Raw genomic sequence first — 25,257 nt, 5'->3', positions numbered from 1 at the left:
CAATTTTGAAAATTTAAAATATATGAATAGATAATTTACGGTCTTCAATTTCAAAGTTACCCTTCAAAGGTTTAGGTACCCTTCAAAGTTTAGGTACTACAGTGACCTAAATTGACACTACCCCAATGTTCAGATACTAAATTGATGGTTCAGTTACCCTTCAAATGTCAAAGTTACCCTTCAAAAGATAGTTGGTCCCTGTTGTTCACCTATCCTAACAGTGACACGTTTGAAAGTTGAGATACTAAATTGATAATGACACTACCCCAAAATTCAAGGTACTGGTGGAATTTTCCCCCCCAAAAAAATAAAGTTTTTATTGTTCAGTACACCACAACAAATCTTACCTCCATGATACAACTGGGGAAGGTGAATTTAGAATTGTGAACTGGAGTGCAGTATAAGTTTTACAAAAAAAATTTGCGAGAATGAACTATAAAAGTGAAATAGGAGTTCATGTATGCACCCCACAATATTCCACAACACATCCCCGCAAACATGTCCCAATATAGTACCAGACCCCGATGATTCTCCCGGGTACCAGACCCGATGACGCTCCCGGGAACATCTGCGCAGATCTGAACTCGTGAAGTCGTGAGGTAGGGCTCTACGGTTAGCCGCCTAGCCGGATAGGATCTCTTTAATGACGCTCCCGCGATTCGATCCCGCTCCACTCTTCCGTTCAACTTAATGAACTTATTACTTGACTTTGACTATCAGTACACGAACGGCGTAAATTAGTGAGTAAACGTCAATCCGTCGTCTCTGTTAGCTTTCTTACCTTACCCCCCCTCGACCGAAAAGTCCGAAAGGACCGAAACAAAGAAGAGTTCTGACCTGCGAACCTTGTCTTCCGCCGCTGCTCTGCCTGCAGTGGGAATAGATCAAGGAAAATGTCAATTCCAACTCTCTCTCACCTCCTCCTCCTCCTCGCTATTATCCTTTCTCCATCTATCATTCTCTTCCAAGCTTCCGCTGAGTCGGATTCGGACCGAGTCGCCGAGCTCCTGAACCTCCAGTCTCGATCCAAGTCTGGTGTGATCCATCTCGACGACCACAGCTTCAATCGCTTCCTGACCTCCGCAAAACCTAGATCGTACTCGCTCTTCATTTTCTTCGATGCCGTCCAACTCCACGACAAGCACGAGCTCCATCTCCATGACCTCCGCAACGAATTCGGCCTCGTCTCCTCTGCTTTCATCTCCAACAACAAGGATACCCCTGCCCAATCGAAACTCTTCTTCTGCGACATCGAATTCAAAGAATCTCAATCGACCTTCGCCCTATTCGGCGTCAATTCCCTCCCTCACATCCGCCATGTCGGCCCCCAGATCCAAAACCTCAAGGATTCCGAACCGATGGACCAAAGCGACTTCTCCAGATTGGCTGAATCCATGGCCGATTTCATCCAGTCCAAGACCAAGCTCACAGTGGGTCCTATTGAACGCCCTCCAGTTATCTCCAATAAGCAACTAGGGCTTTTGGCGGTTGCACTGATGATATGGGCTCCGTTCCTTGTGAAAAGGGTTCTCGCCGGGGACACCCTGCTTCATGACTCAAAGCTGTGGTTGGCGCTTGCAGTGTTCGTTTACTTCTTCAGTGTTTCTGGGGCAATGCATAACATAATTAGGAAAATGCCCATGTTCTTGGTTGACCGGAACGATCCGTCAAAACTCATCTTCTTCTACCAGGGGTCGGGAATGCAACTCGGAGCAGAGGGATTTGCTATAGGATTCCTGTATACGGTGGTGGGGTTGTTGTTGGCCTTCGTGACACATTTGCTTATTCGGGTTAGGAATGTGACTGTGCAGAGGGTGTCTATGGTATTCGTGCTCTTGGTTTCGTTTTGGGCTGTGAAGAAAGTTATTTATTTGGACAACTGGAAGACGGGATATGGAATTCATGGCTTCTGGCCTAATAGCTGGAAATGAGATTGCAGCTGATTGAACTTTTGAATATATTCCGTGAGGTGAGGAATTTGTATTAGTTAGAACTTGAAAGTACTTTTAACTCGCTTTGTGTTTCTGAATTATGATATTGCAACATAACACTTGTTGAGTTTTAAATCATTATAAAGAAAATTGTACTTTGCTCTTTGAATTTTTCTTGACGCCTAGAATGTTGAAGTTGTGCTTTTATTATGAGGTTTTCATCTTATGTTCCATTTGATGGTCTGATAGCTACTGGATTTTGACTGTGTTGCTTCAGATTTTAAAATGCCCTGTGACATTTGGGTTCATCCTCCATTCTTCAAAATATTTCACTTTTTGCAACTGAAGAACCGTTATACACTATTATAGTTTATTACATATATTGGCAGATATAAATTTGAAAAAAACAATTGTGTTCGAATGCCCTTTTCTTATTGGTGGTGCACAATATCACTAATCAAAGAATGCACTTTGATAAGCTGGTATGCTTTTTCAGATCACATAAGCCACATATGACTAATAGCTTAAGACAGTCGGTGCACCATGGTTTATTTTAACATTTGTTTCTTTCGACTACAGTGCAAAAATTTTTCAGAAAATGGAATCATTGTTATGGAGATCGATTGCTCATGGAGCAACCATAGAAAGGCATATGAAAATACACCATAGTTGTCAAGGCAATGCCTAGGTGACAAGGTGTCTGTGGAGGGTTTCCTTGCTTAAGCTTTTGTATATGGTGCTATGAAATGTTTTTATATTCATTATTTTTTGTGAGATCATTATAGTAAAATAGGCATTATTAAACTAAACCATTCATTTTGTGGGTTTATAGTGTTGTTGTTAAGGTGTTGCTTTAACATTTTTGGTGGGTGTAATCATTCTCCTTTTTATTTTAAGAAAATTTCTTTATTCTTTTGCTGTCGAAAAAAATACTAGTTTCTTTTTATTATTTTCTTATTTGTCTGGGTTCAATAAATACACATGTTGGTATATACTATATGCTGTCTTCTTCTAACAAAAACTGGTCCACATTCCACAACCCTTGTATCTTCTGAATTTCTTTTCTTGTTTTTTTCTCATTAATATGTTGATTTTTTATGTTACTATTTGAACTTTATACTTTTTCTATTGAAGATTATTTCTAATTACTAGTGAAAGATGGTTGCTAGATGCTATGAACCTAGGGAATAACCCTAGAATTCATGATTATTTTTATTTAAAAATATCCGTCGCCTAGGCAGCTAGGCTACTAGGCAACAAGGTGCACCTTGTCACCTAATTTCACCTTGGTAACAAGGGTACTAGGCACTTTGAAAACTATGAAATACACAATCGTTGAACTTGTGAAATTTTAAAGATTGCAGAGTTAATGCCATGTTGGAAGGTAATTCTTATTCAATTTTTTTTTTTTATCAATATCGAAAATTTTGAATAGTGTTAAGTTCAAAACTACCACCAATGCAGAAGATTTTTTTTCCAAAGAATTGATAATGTTATTCATATGTCTTCTCAAAAGAAGGAAAATGATTTCATTGGTTTTGTACTCTTTAATCAAATGCCAAGGCTCAAACTGCTTTAACCATGACCACTATAGTGGTTTCCCATTATTATTATTTCCTGGTATTGCTCAAATCTCTTCCAAACCAATATTTCATCCTTCCCTCACTTGTTTCATGCATTACAATGATAACTGCTATTGTCATGTACCTTCCTGATGTTATCTTTGTTGCTATCTCCATTTATACTCTTTTATCAATAACAACCAAAAGAGATTTATTAATAAAATGGAAAAAGCCAAAGAGTACAAAAGACAGTCCCTCAGAAGAGGAAGAGACCAAGGAAGCCCCAAGAGGAGGCAAGCTACAAAAAAGAGCAGAAATAGGATAGACATCAAGTGCAAACAATACTAAAATTCTGCCCATGAGGAGAGATCCTCAAAATAACTCTTCTTGCAATCCTCTCCTTAGTCAACCATCTTCCATATAGGCATATAGTTAGGATAGACATCAAGTGCAAACAATACTAAAATGCTGCCCTTGAGGAGAGATCCTCAAAATAACTCTTCTTGCAATCCTCTCCTTAGTCAACCATCTTCCATATAGGCATTTAGTTAGGCATCTTTGGGATCATTCCAAATGAAATCTCAACTATAGATGCCAAATATTTAGCCTCAGCTCCAAATAGGTACATTGGGGAATTGGATCATAATATACCAAGATGACCATACTGCAATGGGCTTCAAAGGATTTGATAGAAAATAAGATAGAAACAGAAAGTTGAGGGAAAATTCATAAGGGCTTTTAGGGTCAAGGAATTTCTCAAAATTCATTCTGGGATTTCCTAAGGCTCCGTTTGGTTTGTGGGATGGGGATGAGAAAAAGGGAATATTCCGAAAATATTCCTTTTTCTTTCATTTGTTTTGAGGGAAAGAGAGGGATGGGATGAGAAAAATGTGGGATGTCAGATCCCAAAATGGTGGATTTGGGGTTGCACCAAAACCGTGCGACCCCAGTGGAAAAATGTGAGAAACGACTGTTCCCTCTCTCCTCTCTTCTTCTCTTTCTTTTTCTGGGTTCGCAGATACAGTCGCAGATACAGATATGAAGGGACGTGCAGATCTACCGTCGCTGCAACTTGCAGCAGCAGTGACGAAATGGAGCGAGAGAAAAAATGGTGGAAGAGGGGAAAAAGAAGGAGAAGAGAGAAGAATAGTGGATTGCTTCGTAGTTGCCGCTCTGTTCAGATCTGAGCTTATCTTCCTAGTCACTTCTCTTTCTAGTCACCACTCTGTTCGGTCAAGAGGAGGATGAGGATGAATAATGGATTGCTTCCTAAACTTCACAGATACAGATATGAAGGGACGTGCAGATCTACCGCCGCTGCAACTTGCAGCAACAGTGACGAAATGGAGCGAGAGAAAAAATGGGGGAAGAGGGGAAGAAGAAGGAGAAGAGAGAAGAATAGTGGATTGCTTCGTAGTTGCCGCTCTGTTCAGATCTGCGCTTCTTTTCCTAGTCATTTCTCTTTCTAGTCACCACTCTGTTCGGTCAAGAGGAGGACAAGGATGAATAGTGGATTGCTTCCTAAACTTCTCTCCCTTTTTACATTTTCTCATCCCATCCCATCCCAATAAAACCAAACAATAGAAACTTAAATTTTTACATTTTCCCATCCCATCTTTTCCCATCCCACCCAAATCTTCCCACAAACCAAACGGAGCCTAAATAAACCTGATTACTACCTTTTTGGGGTGGGGGATTGATTGAATCTTGAAATTGCATATATTGTATGTACTTCTAAACTTTCTGGACAAAGTCTCCTATTTATATTCGTACGTGCTGAAGAATGGTGTGGCTTCAACCTAGGAAGTTACGTATAACTTGTTATCATGTTCCAATCTAATGGTTCTTAAATCAGAGCCTATTTGTGTGTAAAAGCTAAGTTTCTCTATCATAATTTCCCAAGTGCTAGTTGCTTCTTAGAGCTTGTGTATAGATTGTTGTTCTATTATCTTTGCAATTTTAGAATAAGCTATCTATGGAGCATGGCGAAGGATTATTATCTGGTTTCATGCCTCACATTGGTCTAGGTCCTCTCTCCTGTAAAGGGAGTTGGCTAGTTTTGAAGTGTTTCATCACAAATCATGCAAATGTCTGGTACTGTGGTAAACAATATTTGTGAAGTCATTTTAGGTATTGCCGTATTGGTATAGAATGTGGTGAGTATTGAGATCTGATTCGAAGCCTAGATTAGTTTTGATTCAATTGAAGAAACCCAGTGAGATTTCAGGATTGTTTTGGGTTTTCTGAAGAATTTGGACGAGACTAGGGGGTATATTGAGAGAAAGAGAGAGAGGACGGGCAGAGAAACGGAATCCAATTTTATCTCTGTAACAGAAACAAGCTGGTTTTGATTTTGGTTTCTTCATTGCAAAGATTCTTAATATAGAGAAATTCATTTTCTCAGAATGTGTTTGAGTTCACTGACCTGCTCTTCATGATCAACAAACATTCAAGAAGATGGGAAATTGTATTTGAAGTACGCTGTCAACTCAAACAAAAGCAATTGTAGAGCTCAGATGCCATTTTAATCCCAGTATCAGTGAAGGCTTAATCCCAGTAGTAAATAAGTCAACCCCTCCACCAATTCTTCAACAACCTAATTCATTAACAAGATTTAGGATCAGTTAAGAACTCCGTCTGGCAGTCGACACTCGTCAGGTTTCGATTAGACAAACGGGATTCATTGAAGCAAAAATACGAAGCCAAGCAGTTAAGATGATAAACTTAATAAAAAATGTAGCATTTCTATGTAGGCCTTGTAATAGGGTATCGCCTTCTCCTACATTCTTGACTTCATTATCACAATGTTGTCTTCTCTGATTCTCATGGTTCCTGGCCGAGTCCAAGTTTCTTTGAACTGCTCCGGTTACGTCTTCAATTAAACCCATTTAGAGGAAGACATTAGATACATACAAATTTTGAGCAAATAACCAGAAATTGTTCAGGTCTAGATACATGAAAATCAGCCAACGCATGCAGACATATTTAATAAGCTTCTATACCAGTAAATTATGGAATAAAATGAAAAGGAGTCGATGACTTACCTTTCCCCATGGCAGCAGTGGAAGAGATATCTCGGCAATCTTGAGCACCTTATCGTAGTAATTTGTGCCTAACCATGTTGCCAAGAAGTTTTGTGCACTGTTTTATAAAATACTTTTATATTTTAATTTTTTTTTATATTATAATTATAAAATAGACATTATTAAACTAGAATATTCAACTTATGTATTTATATATTAATTTCTTTTTATTATTTTCTTATTTGTTAGGGTTTAATTAACACAAACATTGCTAACTGCTTTACTGAATCCATGGTTGAAAATATCGATACATTTTTGTGTATTGGTAGAGGTGTATCGGTACTTATAATGATACTTCCCCTTTTTTATTCTTTTGATTTTCAATTTAATTTTTAAATATATATATATAATTATTTTAAAAACTAGGTTCCCAAAAACACCTATAAACAGGTGTATTGAGACGTCCAAAATACAATACACTTGATACAGGGTGTATTGTATCAAAATTTTGATCATTGATTGAATCCTGGAAGATTTCAAAACCTGAACCAATAAACAAGGGAAGAACTTAAAATTTTGTCTAATCAACACATGGGGGTTCAGCCTCTTTATTTTTTGAAATTTATACTTCTCTTATCAAAATTGTGGACAATTATTAAGGAAATATGGTTATGGAACCTAGGGAACTATCCTAGGATATATGGTTTTACTTACAAAAATCCATCGCCTAAGCGTTGCTTAGGCAATTAGGAGACAAAACGCCCCCTATTGCCTAGCGGCCCTAGCCTCGCCTTGGCGCCTTGAAAACTATGCATTCCACAATATTAGGGGATGAAGTTTTTGTCTAAATAAGTTTGGCAAGAGGTGCAAAAGCTCAACCACACACAACTAGAGCCATTACAGATCCTTTGAACCTATAGAAACCTTCTATGGTTCTAAGTCCCAATCCCAAAACAAATCCTTAAGCCCCAGCTTCTTGGCTATCTCTTTGTTTCAGTTATTTGAGAGGCATCTATCAAAGCCAGAGTAGTTTCATCCACCAATTCCATCTACTCTGTTTCTCATCCTCTCCAATGTTCATATTCTTAATCGAGTCCACTACACATTCAGAGAAGGTTTTCAATTGGGCCATTGATAGTCAATTGTCCTCTACAACTTGAAGCTCAACTTGTGTTGATCCCCACAGCTATCCCTTTAGATAGTATCATGGCTAAGCTCTTGCTTTTGACACTAGGATTAGTTGCACCGAGTATGAACCGATGGTCTTAGGCATCAACATTTGTTTAAATCAAATTGATTGCACTAGCAATCGTACGGGCCACCAACATGGTTTCAACTCCCATGATATCAAATTGCAACCTTGTTGCAACAAGCCTATTGATGTGTTTATTGAGCAAAACCAGAACCTTTCTAACCATATGCCCACATTTCTTAGGGTGTGTTCTGTAGTGTGGATGAGAAATTGGTAGGTATGGACTGGTCTGTAACATACTCTGCGGCAAGAACCAATTCACACCACACAATGGTCTACAATTGTTTTGAATTGTCGATAGATATGTGTGGATTGGACTAGTCCACACCCACAGTGGTGTTTTGTGGGCGTGGTGTGGATCAGTCCACACCACACTTTTTGGTTCCATGTATATTATACAGTTTATGAAGATTTTGATCATAAATGTCTAATTTTTATAATTTATATATTATACAAATTGAATAAAGGCTTTTGTAATTGAGTATTAACTAAAAAATATTAATTTCCACAAAATGGTTATAAAATAATTTAAAATTTAAAATTATTATTTTATTGATAAAAATATTAAAAAAATAATATTTAAATCAACGAAATGACAAATTATTGCAAGATAAGCATAGTATCAAACTATTTATGCAAACTAATAATCCATTTGTTCCCATACTAGTTGTGAAGAATGCCTAGGTGAATGCCCAGAGGAGAGTTTTGGCGGAGGAGACTTCCCTTTGTGGCAGAGCATAGTGGCAAAGGAGAGTTTTGGCGGTGGAGAATGCACGGGTAATGTTCAACGGTAAAATGTTATAGGGTGTGGGAGGATGTGTGTGATACATAATATCAAAAAATGGAGTTTGAACCGACCCCTTGCACGAGAAATTAGCATTGCTGATATTTTGGGGTGTGGTCGTGTGGACTGTGGACTGATCCTGTCCACGCCCAACCGAACAATGTGTTCACCCCATTGCATGGACCGAAAAGGTCCATCCATTAAATGAACATGCTTCCGAACACCGCCTTAGTCACTGAAGATTGGTCTTCAATATGCACAACAGCTACTCCACGTTCCACAAAAAGCTTGCGAAGCTTAAAAGTAGCAAATGCACCACCAAAACCAACATCCCCATCAGCAATTATAGGCTTTAAGTAATCTATTTGGGGTTCTAGCTCTCCTTGGCTCATGCTCATTCGAGCCTCTCTTTGCTTCTTATCATGGAATTCTTGAGAAAAGAAGAGGTGTTCAACCTTGTTTGGGACAGTGTCATAGGGATAGTCTGCAAGGTCTGGCTCCGGTTCATTGGTGGTTGTGTATCGATGAGCACTGACAACCAGAAACATAGATAGTATCCAAGCGCTCGGTCATCATGGTGACTTGAACTGGGTCTAGAGCACCAAAGGTTTTCGATGCAGTCCGGCCCATTGGCTTGGTGGGTGAGTGTTCCATAGTTTCTTGGCAAGTTGGTTGGAGACATATAGTTTTGTTTCAGGCTACCTCGGTGAGTGTTCCACCATGCTTGCACCTCAGCAACTTCAGCTTCAAATCTCTTTTCCTCCTCTGTTACCTATAAGCAATTAAGCACTTTACTATTACGATTTATTAAATTTGTAACCTACTTTGATCTAGGTTTTTGACTATTGTAAAATGTCAAATTACATGGTTTGAATAATTCGATTGCTACATGACAAGCTATATTAGGTTTATTGTTCATGTATTTCCAAACTATATGTGCCTTCAAACAAATGGATTAATTAGCCAAAAATGTAAAATAATCGATTGATTAGAGAGGCTTAGGAAAAATTTGATCCATGTGTTTCCTAATATGTATTTAGTTACATCCACCTTAGCTGTATCTTATACTTTTTATATGTTAAAGCATTCAAACGAAAAGCTTCTTCCACAGCATTTAGGCACTGTTTTGTTTGCGGTATTAGGGGTCTGGAATCAGAATCGGAATGGGTTATATTCCATCTATTTGCTTGAGTGAAATCAAAATCCCATTTTCATTCTTATTGAAGGAATGGCCATTCCCTACTAATTACAGAGTTGAAATATAATTGATTAATCTTTTGCTAATTAACATTTTTTTCCTTTTTAAGGGCTCCATAAACAAAAGACGAGAAATTCCTTTTTTTTTTGGTAAATTCCGTATCATGGTAGACCATTTAAAGTGCCATTCTAGCTGCCTTGTACTTCAAGTACCCAGAAAACCATTACACCGATGTCAACTTCCAAATTCCTTGTAGAAAGAGAACAAAATCATCATCAGAAAATTGATGTCTCATTAACAAAACTGTTCAACATTTCTTGAATTCCTTAATCGTGAAACATGCAATAAGCAAGTTCCCAGTCTAGAAAGCATATTGAAATCCATTTCATGTACCAACAATAAGTGGAAATAAGTACTTATTCATGTTTTGCATAAAAGCCAAGAATAAGGCTCTATTTGATTCATGGGAATAGGGGTCTGGAATTGGAATCAGAATGGGCTATCCTAATTCCAACAGTTTGGTTGAGTGGAATTGGAATCTCATTCCCATTCCTGCTGGAATAGCATTTTCCCATTTATGGTCATTTCCTGCTCTTACCTTGGGAATGAAATTTCATTCCTGCTGATTCCAATTCTCATTCTCATTCTTATTTGAACCACACAGACTATGGGAAGGTGGGAGGGGTCGTGACAAACTGGGTGTTGGTATTGATGAACCATGACACGCAATCGTTCTGCGCATGGACCCCAACATGATGGAGGCGAAGGTGGTGATAAGCTCTTGTGGGCACGACGAACCTTTCGGTGCCATCGGAGTGAAGTGGTTCAAGAACATCGGATTGATTGACAGCATCCTCGGGATGAAAGCACTGGACATAGGCCTATCGATGGGTCGGAACCTAATAGAACTGGTCCCGAACCGATAGGAAAAATCATGAAGCCGGAACCAAACCAGACCTGTAATTTTGGATGCAGAACAGTACGGATTGGTTCGACAATTGGGTCCAGACCCAATTATAATAAGCATGTTGATATAAAGACACTAATATCCCCATTGAAAAGAACAATAATACCCCTACTAAAAATGCAATAAAAACCCTACTAAAACGCTTTAAAAGCCCTGTTAAAAAACAATAAAAAACTACTAAAAAGCAATAAAAACCTGCTAATAGAACAATTAAAAAGGTAGAAGAACCCATGGGTAAAGGAATTAAAAACCTACTAAAATCCACTAAGAAAATAATTAAAAACCTTCTAATAAAGTAATTAAAAACTTGCTAAAATCCGTTGATCTATTAAATCCATAAATCCATTAAGTTTGTTAGCTATTTGCCTATTTCCTGAAGAAGATCCCGTGGGTAAACCTGCATTCTTAGTTTCTTACAATGTTGTGTTCAAAGCAATTTTTTTTTTTTTTAATTTAGGCTGCATTTGGAAATGATGCAAATGGAGTGTAAATCCCGGTTTAGGGTAAATTTGCACTTTGGTTCACTTTTGCCCATGTTTGGCAATATTGTATTTATGCATTGACAAATAACAAAAAACACATTTTTCAATACATATTTACATCGATAATGAGATATAAAAGTACAACAATAAAAAAGAAGTAAATTTGCCTTCAAGTGAGCTTTTAATAAAAAAAGGCATATGCTTTATTGGAATCCGTTTTTGCATCCATTACAGCTAAAAGTCTATTTGGTAAAAGGCAAATTTGTCGGTGCAAAATTAACCCAATTTTACAATTTATATGAACCGCTTTACACTCTACATATTTGCATGCACACTTATTTGCATCATTTCCAAATGCAATCTTATTAACAAAGGAAGGGAGTTGGAAAAGACAATGAATATCATGTTCCATTTAAGTCCTCGAGGATTTAGGCCTAAGCTCAAGGAAGGGGGTTCAAACTTTAAAGCAAATTGGTAATGGTTTATGTTTAGCCTATCAAAAAGACAACTTACAAGTATCAAGTATCAGATTCAGTAAGATGAACTCCGAAAAAAGCCTAGCCACTCAAGGTATCTAATTATAAACTGGGAATAAATGCTATTCACCTAAAGATGCTTAATGATTTGCTAATTATCGTGGTTTTCAGCTTTGGAGTTTTTCTTTTTGGTAACCAACAACTTTTAAGATTTGACTATATTGCACCAAAACCTTATGGCCATTGTGGTGAACACAAAAGCTTGTATTCTGTATCATATTCTACGGTGGATCCAATTATATGGGCCTAACAAAAGTGTTCTTTTTTCCTTCACATGTATGTTAGTGAAAAAAAAAAATCATAATTCCCACAAGATGGTCATTATCAAAGATGGATTTATGCTGTAGTCCCATTGCCAAACCAACCTTCTTCTTGCATTTGTCAAAGAACTCCATACAGCATGACATATTGTTCAAGAATATGTAGTTACCTGCCCTAATTTTGTAATGAAGTTTTTTTGGCAAGGTTCAAGGATGCAATTGACACATCTCCATTAGCCTTCAGTGCTTGAGCAATGGCAAAGGTCCCATTATCCTGTTAGCATATGTAAAACAACCAAGTGGCATAAGAGCATGCATATTGCCTTTTATCGGTGAAAACAACAAGCATGATGGGCATACTCTAATTTCATCAAACCCTAGATGAAGAAAAGTTAAAGCCAACATACATATAAATTTAACAAATTTTCAAAACCATTCATCAAATCCCAATAAATTTACAACTCATTCAACCATAAATCCAATAACTAGTCTAAGTCCAATTTTGAATTCTCTAATTCTTCATTAGTCCAAGAGTCATCACAAGTGACAAGGAATCTCCCAAGCCAATCTTTTTATCCATTCAATCCTACAAAAAAATCAAGGATATATTCATATACTTGATTCAAAGAAAATAAATGGTTTAATTTAATGAACCATTGTCAATTTCTTATCATTTTCCAATGACCAGCCAAACTCTACTAAATCTTGTTTTCATTGGTGAAAGCATTTTTTGATACATACATACATAGAACCTAAAAAAATTAGAATGTCAATTAAAAAAATAAAGTAACGAATAAAATTATTTTACTTACTTATATCTAAATCTGGCAACCAATCTTGTCCACATATTAGAACTTCAACAACATTTGAAAGAAGGTAACTATGTCTTGAATCAATTACTCTATCACCTATAGAGAAGGCTAACTTTGATGCAATCATGAAAATTGGAACCATCAATATATCACGTTCCATCTTAGAAAGTATTGGAAGCTTCGGACTATTCACTTTCCACCAATTTAAGATATTGAAATCTTGATTTCTAGGAAAAAGTAAATAATCCAAATATTGATCCAAATCTAATTTTTGGCATTGCCTAGTACCATCAACACATTCATTCTCACACCAACTATCAAAAAAATCTAAATGTTTGATCATTTTCCCCACTTCCAATCCCATCTCCGAATGAATTAGTATGAGAACCACTCTCTCTAACATTTTAAGGACTATCACAACTCACAAGTGAATTTATGTTATCAGCATCATATTCAGAATAAAGATAAACCAATGCATGCCAAACCTTGTAAATGTAATAAGAAGCACTCTCACCATAAATTTGAGTTTAATAAAACTTCACCAATCTAATTTTAAACAATGGGTCAAGAATCAAGGCAATAGTTCATATCAAGTTGCACTCATGCCAATAGTCATCAAATTTTGCCTTCATTTCATTTGCCATCATCCTTGTTTCAACATGGTCACTTTTGACCCACTGAAGCAACTTCAAATGAATTCTTTCATAGATATCTACAAAATAAAGATTTGTTGTTGGATATTTAGAACCAGAGAATTTATTAGTGGCATCATACAAAAATTTTAAGCATTTTTTAACAATTGATGCCATTTCTCACTCTTTTTTTTTATCAATAACAAGAAACTTTATTAAAGATATGAAACTATGTGAAGCTTAAGTACAAAGGGGAGGTAAAAAGACTTAACTCCCCACCAAAGAATACAAGGAAATATAAAAAATTATCCCAAAAAGTCGAAACCCTATCCACCCCTTGCTTTGCTAATCCATCAACAAAAGAATTAGCAGTCCTCTTGACCCAATTGTAATGAATCACAATATCCCTACTCAACTAGTTAAATTTATTATTCTCATTGTTATAACTCCATAATCTGTTGCTCCCCCCTTTAGCCACCTAATCACCACCTCTTAGTCACCTTCAAGAACCAAACATCTGAATTTCAACTCCCTTGCTCTTTGGATACCTTCCAGGGCTGCAAGGAACTCAGCCCTAAGAGAATCTCCTTCCCCAATTGGGCCTGAAAATATAACAATAATAGCCCCCACCTCATTCTTGAATACTCCCCCAATCCCAAAAGGCCCTGGGTTCCTTATACAACTACCATCAAAATTCAATTTTATGAACCCAGAAGGAAGAGGGGACCATGAAAGACTACAGGTCCTCTTATAGAGGGCGGAGGAGGCTATCTCCTTCCAATTTCTCACCACATCAGCCACAGAATAATCAGAGAACAATTCCATAGTTTTCAACCAATGTGCCACCCTTAATAGGATTAGGTCTAATAAGTTTCCAATGGTTCTTCCCTTATCTAAAAATATTCGTGAGTTTCTTTCTTCCCATAGAGACCAATACACTGCAGCTCTAATGCTTCTCCACATAGTCTTCCCTCTCTTCTTCGGCCATCTGAAAAAAGAGGAGAGAACAAGCTTTGAACACTCCTAGGGGGTATCCAAACACACACAAAAAGGGAAAAGACCCACTCCCAAACTGATTTAGCAACCGAACAAGTGACCATAAGGTGGTAACCAGTTTCTCCATCAGCTTTATAGAGAGTACATCTATTAGGAAGTAAACAAGAGTTGGGTTTCTTCTTCTGAAGTAGGTTATTTGTGTTAATTCTTTCCAGGAAAGTTTCCCAACAAAAACTATCAACTCGAGGAGGAATGGGCCTACTCCAAATTTCTTTAACCGGGAAAGACAACCCAATGGGATCAGAAGGCTAAGTTAAAGTCTCAAAAAATGAGGCAGAGAAAACACCTGAAGAGGAGGGAACCCAAAATCTGGTGTCCTTAATGGGATCCAAGAAGACATTTTCAAGCATGGCTAACAAAGACAAAATGTGGTCCAAGGGGGTTAAGAAGAAAGAAATGGGTTCATTTTTCAAAAAAGAAAGAGCATACAAAGAGGGGGATTGGTCCATTAGAGGTGAGTCCCCGACCCAAAGTCGTTCCCAAAATTTTATTTTATTACCAGAGTTAAGACCATACCTAATACAAGGGGAGAACACTGGAAGTAGTTTGTTTTAAAATCAGATGGATTTGTTTTAAAATTATGATTCAATTGCTACAAACGAAAAAAAAAAGCCTTCTTAAGTGTCAAAGTAGACTCCAACATAAGTAGAGTTCCACCTAGTTCCCACATCAAGAAATACACTTTTACAACCTTGCGATTTTATTTGAGTTATTGCACTTTGAAACTTTTGATCCCTTGAAGGAGATGAATTCACATACTTAACAAAATCCTAAAATTTTTGGAGCACATGTCCAATGACTTTCAAACCATCTTGCACAATGAGATCTAAAATATGACTTGAACATTGAACATGAAAAAAAAAATCCCCATACAATAGAAGCAAATGCTAATCAACAAGATGACTCTTAATGTACATCATTTGTAGATGCATTGTCAACTGTAATGCTAGCCAACTTCTTGCCAATATTCCACTCCATCATCTTATCCATTAATACCCTACTAAGAGTTTCTGCATCATGAGGAACTGGAACTTGCACAAAAGAAATAATCTTCTTATGCAATATCCATACATCATCAATGAAATAAGCAATAATACAACAATAACCAATGTTTTGGTTCTATGTTGTCCACATACCAGTAGTGATGTCAATTCTAGAAGAAAGGGCATCAAAGAAATTATAAAGTTTTTATTTCTCCTTTTGATTCGTACACTGCCATAATGTCAGCCCTAATTGTATTATGAGAAACCAATTTAAATAATGGTTGAAGATTGTTGCAAAACTTATAAAAATATGCATGCTCAACCCTATTGAAAGAGTATTCATGTTTCATGACCATTTCTGCAATATCTCTACGACTTCTTTATTGATCAAATTTGTTGACATGAACCTGAATCTTTACACTTCTTCCAAACACAACGAGCCAAATGTTTCTTCAAGTGACTAGTACCATTGCTACGAAATCCATTAAACTTTTTCTTACAATGATTACAAGTAGCAACTACTTCACCATATGCATTCTTGCTAATTGAAAAATCATTCCATACAATTGGTGTTCTCTTCCTAGTACTTGTACTTATACTTTCATTGTCATTTGATGAGAATTTGGTTCTAATGGAGAACCTCCAATAGAAGGTTGATTTGTTCCATGTTAAGCCATACTAATGCAATTTGCAATTAAATAAATAGCCCTATATATGGCAATCAATAAAACTAGATATTAAATTTATAATTAACCAACAAGAATAAATAAAAACACTATACATAAAGAAATAAAGAAAATCAATACATTAAGATTTAAGACAAAACAATAACAAAAACACTAGGGACCTTTCACATTCAATGTTTGGAGGCACAATTTGCCATTTGTCTTGGGCTAACATGATTAATGCATGGTCAATGGCTCCTGAGAACTTATATTCTACAAGTTCTAAGAACTTGTATTGGGATAATACCAAATGGGCATTCTTTTTGCAGCCTTTTGAGAACTTGTATCTACAACCTAAACAAATAAATCTGGAAGATATTGTACCCTCCAAGAGATTTGCCTTCTCTTTATGAGATATTATAGATAATTTCAGTCCCTTTTCTTTTTTTTTTTTCAAAGAAAAGAACTATTAAAAATTTGGAATTCATCAAAACTATGAGCAATGATGGAGAGAGAATGAAAATATATACCATAGTGTGTCTTTGACTCTCTGTGAGGAGAATGATGAGAACCGTGAACTCGTGAAGGATAGTTGTTTGCTGATGGACGAGGATGGCGTCACCACGTCGGCCTTTCTTTCTCTGTTTAGCGTCGACCTTGCTTTCAACTTTCACTCTTTCAAGTTTCAAGCTTCACAATTCACTGTTCGGCGTCTTTGGCAGTGGTTGGGGGACGACAGCCAATGTCAGTTTCAGCGTTTACACTACAAATCATTCTTTATTCTTTACAAGTTTCACTCTCAGTTTTTCGATTTTGAACTGAGTGACTCTGAGAAAAAACGATCAAACGAAAGGGAAGGGGAAATGGGAATGCAATTTCGCTATGGTTTTGAATGAAAACCCTACCAAAATGACCATTTTAGACATATTTTGATTAAATATTACATCTATATAATTTATTAATTAATAATTATTATATATTATATATTTAACAACACATATATAAATAATTATATAGGGTTGGTTTGGGGCCTGATTGATTCGGGACATGGTAGACTCGGTTTTGACACGATAATAATCGGGGAAATATATTAGGGACAAATTTTGGAATCAAAACCGGTCTAATCGGTCCGATTCCATCGGATAGGAGGATGCAGTTGTCAGGCACATGAGGGAGATTGTTCCGGGAATGATCGTTAATGGAATGAAGTCATTGAGATTGATGGAGCCCCGAGAATGGTAAGATGTATTTCTCAAATATTAGGGTCAGCTTCTTTTTTATTTTTCCTTCCTTAGATTTATTCCTTTGAAGTTTGGAATTAGATGATTTAGGAATAGTACTGAGTGAAGCAACAAGCAAGAGGTTGTTAAACTTTTTTGCATTGCACTTTTTTTAGTCACATGTCTCATACACCACACGTCATGAGAAATACAACGTAAAAAATTGCAGCAATCATCACATACGCCTATAGGTGATGAAGTTGTTAAACTATCAATAGAGTCTGAGAATCCAAATTTAAATTTAAATTTAATTCTTAATTTTAAATCTTTTGAATTGATCGATCAAACCAAAAAACTGATCTAAATTGTTATAATCTAATTTAGCTGATTTACACTAATTGTTGATTGATTTTGGGTGACCAACTCCCTAATCCAATTAGGTCACTTTGGTTGGCCAAATAGTCTATAACTGAACTGAACCAACTTATGAATATTTCTAATTTTAGCTAAATTAATAATTTGATCTCAAATAAATAACATTTGCCAAAAATGATTACTGAAAATATAATAAATATTATATATAAATATATAATAAATAGAGATAATGATTTTAAAATTATTGTTAATAAATATTAATTTTTTTTAAAGTTCATTTCTATAATTATTAATTGATATAAGTGAAATAATGGTTTTAAATATTATTACATTAGTAATTGCAATTATTATTCTATTTTTTAATATCTATTAATTTTTTTTAAAGTTATTACATTTTTGTTATTTGAAAGCTGTAATCTCTATAAATTATTTAATACATTTTCATTATTTCAATCATATTTAAAATTTAAATTTATTTATATTTTATATTCTTATAATCAAATATTATTAAATCTTTTATAATTATTTTTTTGGCTTTGATAAATTATTTAAAGTTATTACATAATTTTGTTATTTAACATTTTTTTTTGTTTTTTAAATAATATCTAAAAAAATGATTTAGTTAGTCTTTTATTTGATATTTGAAATGTTTAAAAATGAGTTATTTACAATGTTGTTTAGTTATTCACTAACGTAATTATAGATTATGTAGTTATTGTTTATTTATTTATTAATAACTATTTGATTTAGGACCAGTTTAGTTTATGATTTAGTTCACATAATTAACTAATTATTTAGTTAACGTAATTTCTTAAAATTATTAATTTAATTAACAAAATACTAATTTCTTGAAATTATTGTAATAATAAGTACTAACAATATTTAATATTTAGTTATGTAGTTATTAATTAATAATTAATTAGTTATTATTCATTATTTAGTTAATAATTAATAATTATTTTCTTTAGGACTGGTTTAGTTAATTATTTAGGTAACTAAATAACTAATTATTTTGTTAACATAATTAATAATCATTTATCTATTAATTAATTATATTAATTAATTAAATTCATTAACCTAAACCGGTTTTGGAAGATGAGCCGGACCGGTTTAATAGTTGAAACCGGTTAAGACCGGTTAAAAATATAGCCGAATTAGAAGAGTTTTAACCATCTTATTTGGGCATTGTTTCAAAACTCTCTTGTTTATATATTTGAAGAGAAATTCCCCTTCACCTTTCAATGAAAGGTTTTCGTATGTGATCGTTGAATATTATTGTCTCAACCTGCCACGACTGGCAGCTCATTCATGGCTTAACATAATTGTATACTAACCCTAGCTCAGCTCTAGGTGTGCCAATTGATCGGATCAGGATCCGGCCTGATCTGAAATCTGATAGTATTTTGTCCGACGATTCTGATATATTTTTGGATCAGATCAGATGGAATTAATTGAAGAAAATACTTATATTTTTGTCTTTTTATATAAACTGTTATATTTTTTAAAATTTTCAGAAATTAAATTGGGTTGAATCATATTGGGATATCCAACATTATTAATAGATTCGAATTTGAATCAGTATTTGTAAAATCCAACTGAATTTTTGGATTGGGTTGAATTCGATTTATTATTTTTTTCTATTAAATCCAACTCAAATATACCCTCATTCGAATCTGATCCAATTCATTTCAACCCTAATAATTAAGATAGGTCTAAAGTACCCATTTGTGAGGGATTTCATGCTAAGACTTCTGGCTTTGTGAGGTGGTATTTACATGAAAACACTATAAGTTGTGTCAGGTTAAAAATCCGGAAACCCAAAATATGCTATTGTTAAATTAAAAATAGGCTTTTATGATGAAATTTAATAGCTTCTTCAAAGCAGCTCAGCTCAAAACTCACTGAAGCAGTTGAACCAAAGCTTCAATCCTCTAGAATGGGCCTTTTCTTAGACCATCAGTATGTCGTTGATTCTGTCCTTGATCTCATCAAGCTGGTTTGTTATGTGCTGAATGGGGCTTTTCGTACGTGGTTATAGCAAACCCCAAATTACTGGATAACACTTGATAGAAAAAGCATTGACCAACTTACCACATCTGACAGTTTGGCCGAGTCGTCTAAGGCGCCAGATTTAGGCTCTGGTCCGAAAGGGCGTGGGTTCAAATCCCACAGCTGTCAAAATGGTAATTTCATTTTCTCATATTTTGTTTTTTTGGAAAGTTTTTAGTATGCCTTTTATTATTAAAAAAATTGGGGGTCCGAAACACCTAGAAACAGGCGTCTCAGACTGTATCTTTTTCAAAAGATACGATACGATATGCCCCCTATCAGGCGTATCATATCGATACTTTGAAAAGATTATTCAGTTTTATTCAAATCTTTTTCTAATTGGGAAATTGTCTAAAATTCATCATAAGCTTTCAGCATTTCTCTTAAACTCATCACAACTTTTCAAAACGTTCAGGGAACCTCATGTCATTGAGTTTTATTTTCCAAAATTCACCTTTTTCGTCATTGCATCGTTGATGTTTCTTAACAGAAATGGCCATGCCAGCATAAATAACAATTTTCATGACCAAATTACACTTGAATGATGAGTTAGGGGGAAAGGGTCATTTAGGTTAGGGTTAGATCAAAATTCTCTCTCTCTCTCTCTCTCTCTCTCTCTCTCTCTCTCTCTCTCTCTCTCAGAAATCTGGTCGCTGCACCACCTTCTCTCTTTCAGATCTTGAAGGTAGTCACTACATCACCCTTTCTCTAACTTAAATCTTGCCACTACCATCACACCTTCTCTCTCGTTCTTGAAGGTAGCCGCACCACCCTCTTCAGATCTTGTTTCCGCACCACCTTCTCTCTCGCTTAGATCTTGAAGGTAGTTTTTGCACCACCCTCTCTCTTGCTCAGATCTTGCCGCCGCCACACCACCGTCTTTGGATCTTGTCACCGCCGTAGCACCTTCTCTTTCACTCAGATCTTGAAGATAGCCACTGCACCAACCTCTCTCTCTCTCCCTCTCTCTCTTTTGAAGATGTACACAGATCTATTGTTTGAAGATCTACTGAGTTTTGATGCTTTGAAACATTTTCAATATATTCTTTTGATTGTTTGAAATATTTTTTGACATTTTGTTGCAATAATCTTCGGATTTAATGCTAATTTTTGTTTATTTTTTGAAAAAAAAATTATCATTTTATTAGTTTGTCTATAATTTTTTTATTTTTTCTAAAATATATAATTTAGAAAATATCATTATTTTTAATTTTTGCTTTTTTAGTTGATTTTTTTTAATTTTTATCATTTTATGTATATTTGCAATTTCTGTTTTTATCCAATATTTATATTTTTTTGAGTTTTTTTCTGTCTTTTTCAGTTTTCAATTGTCTTTTTTTTTTCATTTTTAATGTTTTGTTATAATTTCCAATGTTTTTTATAATTTCTGTTTTTTTACACTTTCTATTTTCTACAATCTATAATTTTTTTATTATTGATTTGCAATTTCTATGTTTTTTCTATAATTTTAGGTGTTTTTCTACAATTTTAATTTTCTGTTTTTTATGTATTTTATATTTGAAAATATTTATTGAACATTTTCCTTTTTTCATGTTTTTGTAGTTAAAATATTCAAATATATAGGTATATATTTTATATTTTTCTATGAAGGGTAAAATGATAATATACTAACTCCCGTTAGTCTGTTTAATGTCAAATTAGTGACATGGTGAGTTTTAGACATTTTGAAAAGTTATGGTGAATTTAAGGAAATGCTGAAAACTCATGGTGAGTTTTAGACAATTTCCCTTTCTAATTTGATGCTGGAAATACATGGTACGGGTAGGGATGGAATTTTTCTCAATCCCCGACTTCCCCAATCCCATTAGGTTGGGGATGGGGAATGAGGTCCCTGCCCAGCACTGATTATGGTTATTTATATTTAAAATTTTTATTTATTTTAAGTAAAATTATTTTAAAAAATATATATTGTTAACTAAATTTTTTTGGGGATTTGGGTCCCTATAGGGAATCCATTCCCATCGGGGATTAGGGATGGGGGCAATTTTTTCCTCAACGGGAAATAGGGTTGGGGACAATGATTAATTTTAAAATCGAGGTTGGAGATAAGGAATATAATCCCTGCCCCATTACCATTTTTAGATATGAGTAGAGGTGCATATCGGGTCGTGCTAGCCCGCGGGTCGAGCTAGGCTGTGGCTTCTTTGGGAATACCAATGGAATGGGTTGGTTTGACACGACCCACAGCCCGGGCCCGTGCCACGGGCCATGTTTTGCGCTAGGTTGGGCCATAAACAGGGTCAAGCCATGTTTTTTAAAAATTAAAGAAAAAATAACAAAAAATTTAACATAAATTAAAAATAACAAAGAAATTAAAAAATATCTCAAAATTTTATTTTATATGAATTTTGATGTATACAATTGTTTAAATATGCAATAATAAAATGAAAAAATATAATAAAATTGAAAATAAAATTTTACATATCTTAACATATTATCTAATTATTATATATAATATAATACATATATATATATGGGTCAGGCCATGCTGGCACGCAGGCCATGGGTGATATAGCCCGCTTGATTGTGTCAGCCCATGAACCTAAAATCTCAAGCCCAACACGACCCATATGATTGTGTCGTGCCCGACAACCCACAGTCCGTCGTGATTTATCATGAATTATGATAAATACCACTTGATTGATTAATGCATTTGTGATATCAATTAATTGGTCACAAGGTTTTTTTTGGATATCATGTCTATCCCATATTATAGTCGAACCCATTTTTGAAACTTTAAGCAACTCCAAAATTCTTAACTAAAGCATTAATTTGTTTAGTGCACATGTACAAAAATACATATATTATGTTTGTTAATCTTTTCTTTTAAAATATATTTAAATATGCATACTCCAATAAAATTTGGATTGGTACGAGCTCCACCTAGGTTGATCAATAACACCTCGGACACCTAAGGTCCACCTCGCTCTGACACAACTTGGCTCATCTCGGATGACCTAGTTATTGTCTTGATTAAACTGTTGAGCTGCCAAGTGTTAGCCTGGCGTATGACCTAAGATGGATGCATGAGAAAGCACATTTCACCAAGGCTAGCTACACCAGAAGAAGCGCACTTGATTTCCGCCACGTGTACAAGAAGTGACCACTTGGCACTGGCAGCCTTGCCTATAAAATCATCATCATTGCACATGGTTGCCTTGTCTATCAAAAGAACATAGACTTCCTCTGCAAGAATAATGTGGCTCTTGAGACACCTGTACATATTCCACTTTAGCTCCAAGTGTCTTGTCCGTGCTCCAAGTGTCTTGCTTGGCTTCTAGGTGTCCAACACCTTTCTGACACATATCCTCTTGGTGCAAGCGCTAAAATCCTATTTAAAGGTTAATTCCACATTCATTATATACTTTTAGCCTCATTAATTACCAAGATATCACCCTGGGCCCTCTAAGCTCATTTTCTCTTGCAGGCCGACCTTCGAGCTGCCTCTGATCTTAGCAATTATCGATCTTCATTAGTAATGATAATCATTGGGGTTGCAAGTCAGAAACTCAGATTGTCCCATTTGAACGAATTTCAACTACATATGACTTTGGTTAAGGTTTGGGTTTGATATTGCACGATCTAGTTGCTCCCTCATGTCAGGTGACTCGGATGCTAATTCGGAAGATTCCTTGTTAGGGCCGAGCTGGAAGTGGCTGAGCTAATGTGTTTCTACAAGAGAGAATGTTAGAGTGCTCGAGTTGTCTTTACCCGAGGAGGGCACTCCAATGCTTAAGTCAGAAGGTGTTTAAAGAGTTCTTGAGAGAATGAGAGAGCTTGAGAGTGTATAGTCGCACGTACCTTCTTAGGTAGAAATGAGTGCTTTATATAGGTTTCAATGGTCAGAGCCCTTCACAATGGGTCTCATCTTCTTGTGGAACTATTTCAGCTTATTCAAGCGCGTTAATGTGTTGGTTACGAGATTTATGCAGAGGTTATGTTCTGCCCGAATAACTCTCGGGCTGGTAGCGCATTATTGGTCCAAGTCAATGGGCTCTCCTCGAAGGTTGTTGTGGATTCCCATAGCTCTGTCAGTCTTTGAGACAGCTCGCTGCGAGTTAAGGGGCCTATCAGTTCGGCTTGGCTGAGGTGGAGATCGTTTTAGGCAAGGTGCCCCAAGCGAACTTGCCTAGCTAGCTTGTTTACTCAGTGCTAAGGTGTCACTTGAAGCCCATGTGTGGCAAGGCGATTAGGAGGACCAAATTACCCCTCATCAATTGCCCCCACTCTCGAGCTGATGTTAGCTCAGCGAAGGGAGTAGCTCTCAATAGGGTAATGGTCCAACTGGTTCGTAGGTCGCCAGGTTTGCTTTCTTGATCCAGTCTGATGTCGGGTGGAACCACGATGGTCTTTCAAATTCAAAAATTCAAAATTTGAATCTTTGGAAAAAGAGGCATGCTCAATGGGCGTGTTGTTTTCAAATTCGAAAAGAGGTATGCAAAATTTGAATTCAAAGTTACCCGTGCGCGACGCCAATCGTTGATCCGCTATCAAAGCATCTCTGTTGTTCGCTCTTTTGTCTGGTGGGCTATAAGTATGGGGTCCCCACTTGCACTATTTTTGGAGCTTTCTGGGGTGGTGTCTAATTGAAGGTCGCCATTCGAGTTCCTTGTCCGCTTCGTTAAGGTTTTGTTAGTTGTCATTGTCGGTTTTCCCTACCTTTCTCAGTGAGTATTTTACCTTTTCTAATGTCTTGCAACCCTTTTGGTAGTAGGTCATTTGACCAAGGGTCGGACAATGAAGTGAGTTCCTTGGGGAAGGACTCCTTTAGGGAGTGTTGTGATGGTTCTTTAGTAGGGAAGAGGAGTGAGGTCGAGCGGGAAATAGTTGTTTTCAGCTCGACCGAACTGTTTGGGGACTGAATTATGGAGTTATGCCATACCTTTCAGATCCCTAATGAATATAACTGTATTGAGTCGCGCGTTGATCAGTATCCCTGAGAGCACGACCAGGATGCTATCTGCGTTTATGAGGAGGAGCTGGTCATGGGTCTTCAACTCCGTCTACATCCTTTCATTCTTTTGGTGTTGAGGTACTATGGTGTCTCTTTGGGTCAGCTCGTCCCCAATGCAATTTGGACCTTGGTGGGGCTGATCAGTTTGTGCCACCATCATAACTTACCTCTGAACCTAGACATCTTCTCTAGCCTGCGTAATATGAAGAGATCCACCATTCCTTTCTACTTCTATCTCCCTTTCCAAAGTGGTTACAAGGTATTGACCAATTTTCCTAATAAAGTTAAGGAGTGGAAGGATAGGTTTTTCTTCCTTTCTAAGGACAGTGGTTGGGGTGTGAACATTGTCTGGTATAGCGATTGTTGAAGCTTCAGTGAGTGTTTTGATGAAGAGCTGCATGCTGCGGTTCAAGAATTTGTCCACCAAAGAGTCAAGGTAGATAGTGTTCTGGCCGAGCCCATTCTTATACAGGCTGGCCTCAGTCACGAGGTAGG

At 36.1% G+C, this 25,257-nt stretch overlaps 1 protein-coding gene, 1 long non-coding RNA gene, 1 other non-coding gene and 2 pseudogenes across 4 annotated transcripts; 2 read left to right on the top strand and 3 right to left on the bottom strand.

Annotated features, from left to right (window-relative positions):
• Positions 1-735: 735 nt before the first annotated feature.
• On the top strand, positions 736-12,054 carry LOC148878174 (Oligosaccharyltransferase complex/magnesium transporter family protein). 2 transcript variants are annotated; one of them, XM_088950195.1, is made up of 2 exons: positions 736-1,969; positions 10,415-12,054. In XM_088950195.1, exon 1 carries the CDS (start codon positions 894-896, stop codon positions 1,929-1,931), a length of 1,038 nt encoding a protein of 345 aa, XP_088806321.1. In that variant the 5' UTR covers positions 736-893; the 3' UTR covers positions 1,932-1,969; positions 10,415-12,054. The 2 variants fall into 2 exon arrangements, with proteins under 2 accessions (XP_088806321.1, XP_088806312.1); XM_088950186.1 differs by lacking the exon at positions 10,415-12,054 and adding an exon at positions 2,511-2,926.
• On the bottom strand, positions 7,191-7,934 carry LOC148878176 (isocitrate lyase pseudogene; annotated as a pseudogene).
• On the bottom strand, positions 8,753-9,974 carry LOC148878175 (isocitrate lyase-like; annotated as a pseudogene).
• Positions 11,919-17,054, bottom strand: LOC148878173 (uncharacterized). The gene is made up of 2 exons (XR_016100858.1): positions 16,674-17,054; positions 11,919-12,269 (listed from the first exon to the last, which is right to left on the bottom strand). It is a non-coding gene; the product is annotated as an uncharacterized LOC148878173 (long non-coding RNA).
• A 2,782-nt stretch (positions 17,055-19,836) lies between these two features.
• On the top strand, positions 19,837-19,916 carry TRNAL-UAG (transfer RNA leucine (anticodon UAG)). Its single transcript has one exon. It is a non-coding gene; the product is annotated as a tRNA-Leu (tRNA).
• Positions 19,917-25,257: the final 5,341 nt, after the last annotated feature.

The sequence above is a fragment of the Nelumbo lutea genome, chromosome 1 (genome assembly GCF_056320005.1).
Source record: "Nelumbo lutea isolate HS-2025 chromosome 1, American lotus-T2T, whole genome shotgun sequence".
Taxonomy (NCBI): Eukaryota; Viridiplantae; Streptophyta; class Magnoliopsida; order Proteales; family Nelumbonaceae; genus Nelumbo; species Nelumbo lutea.
This window is presented reverse-complemented; position numbering and strand designations above follow the sequence as displayed.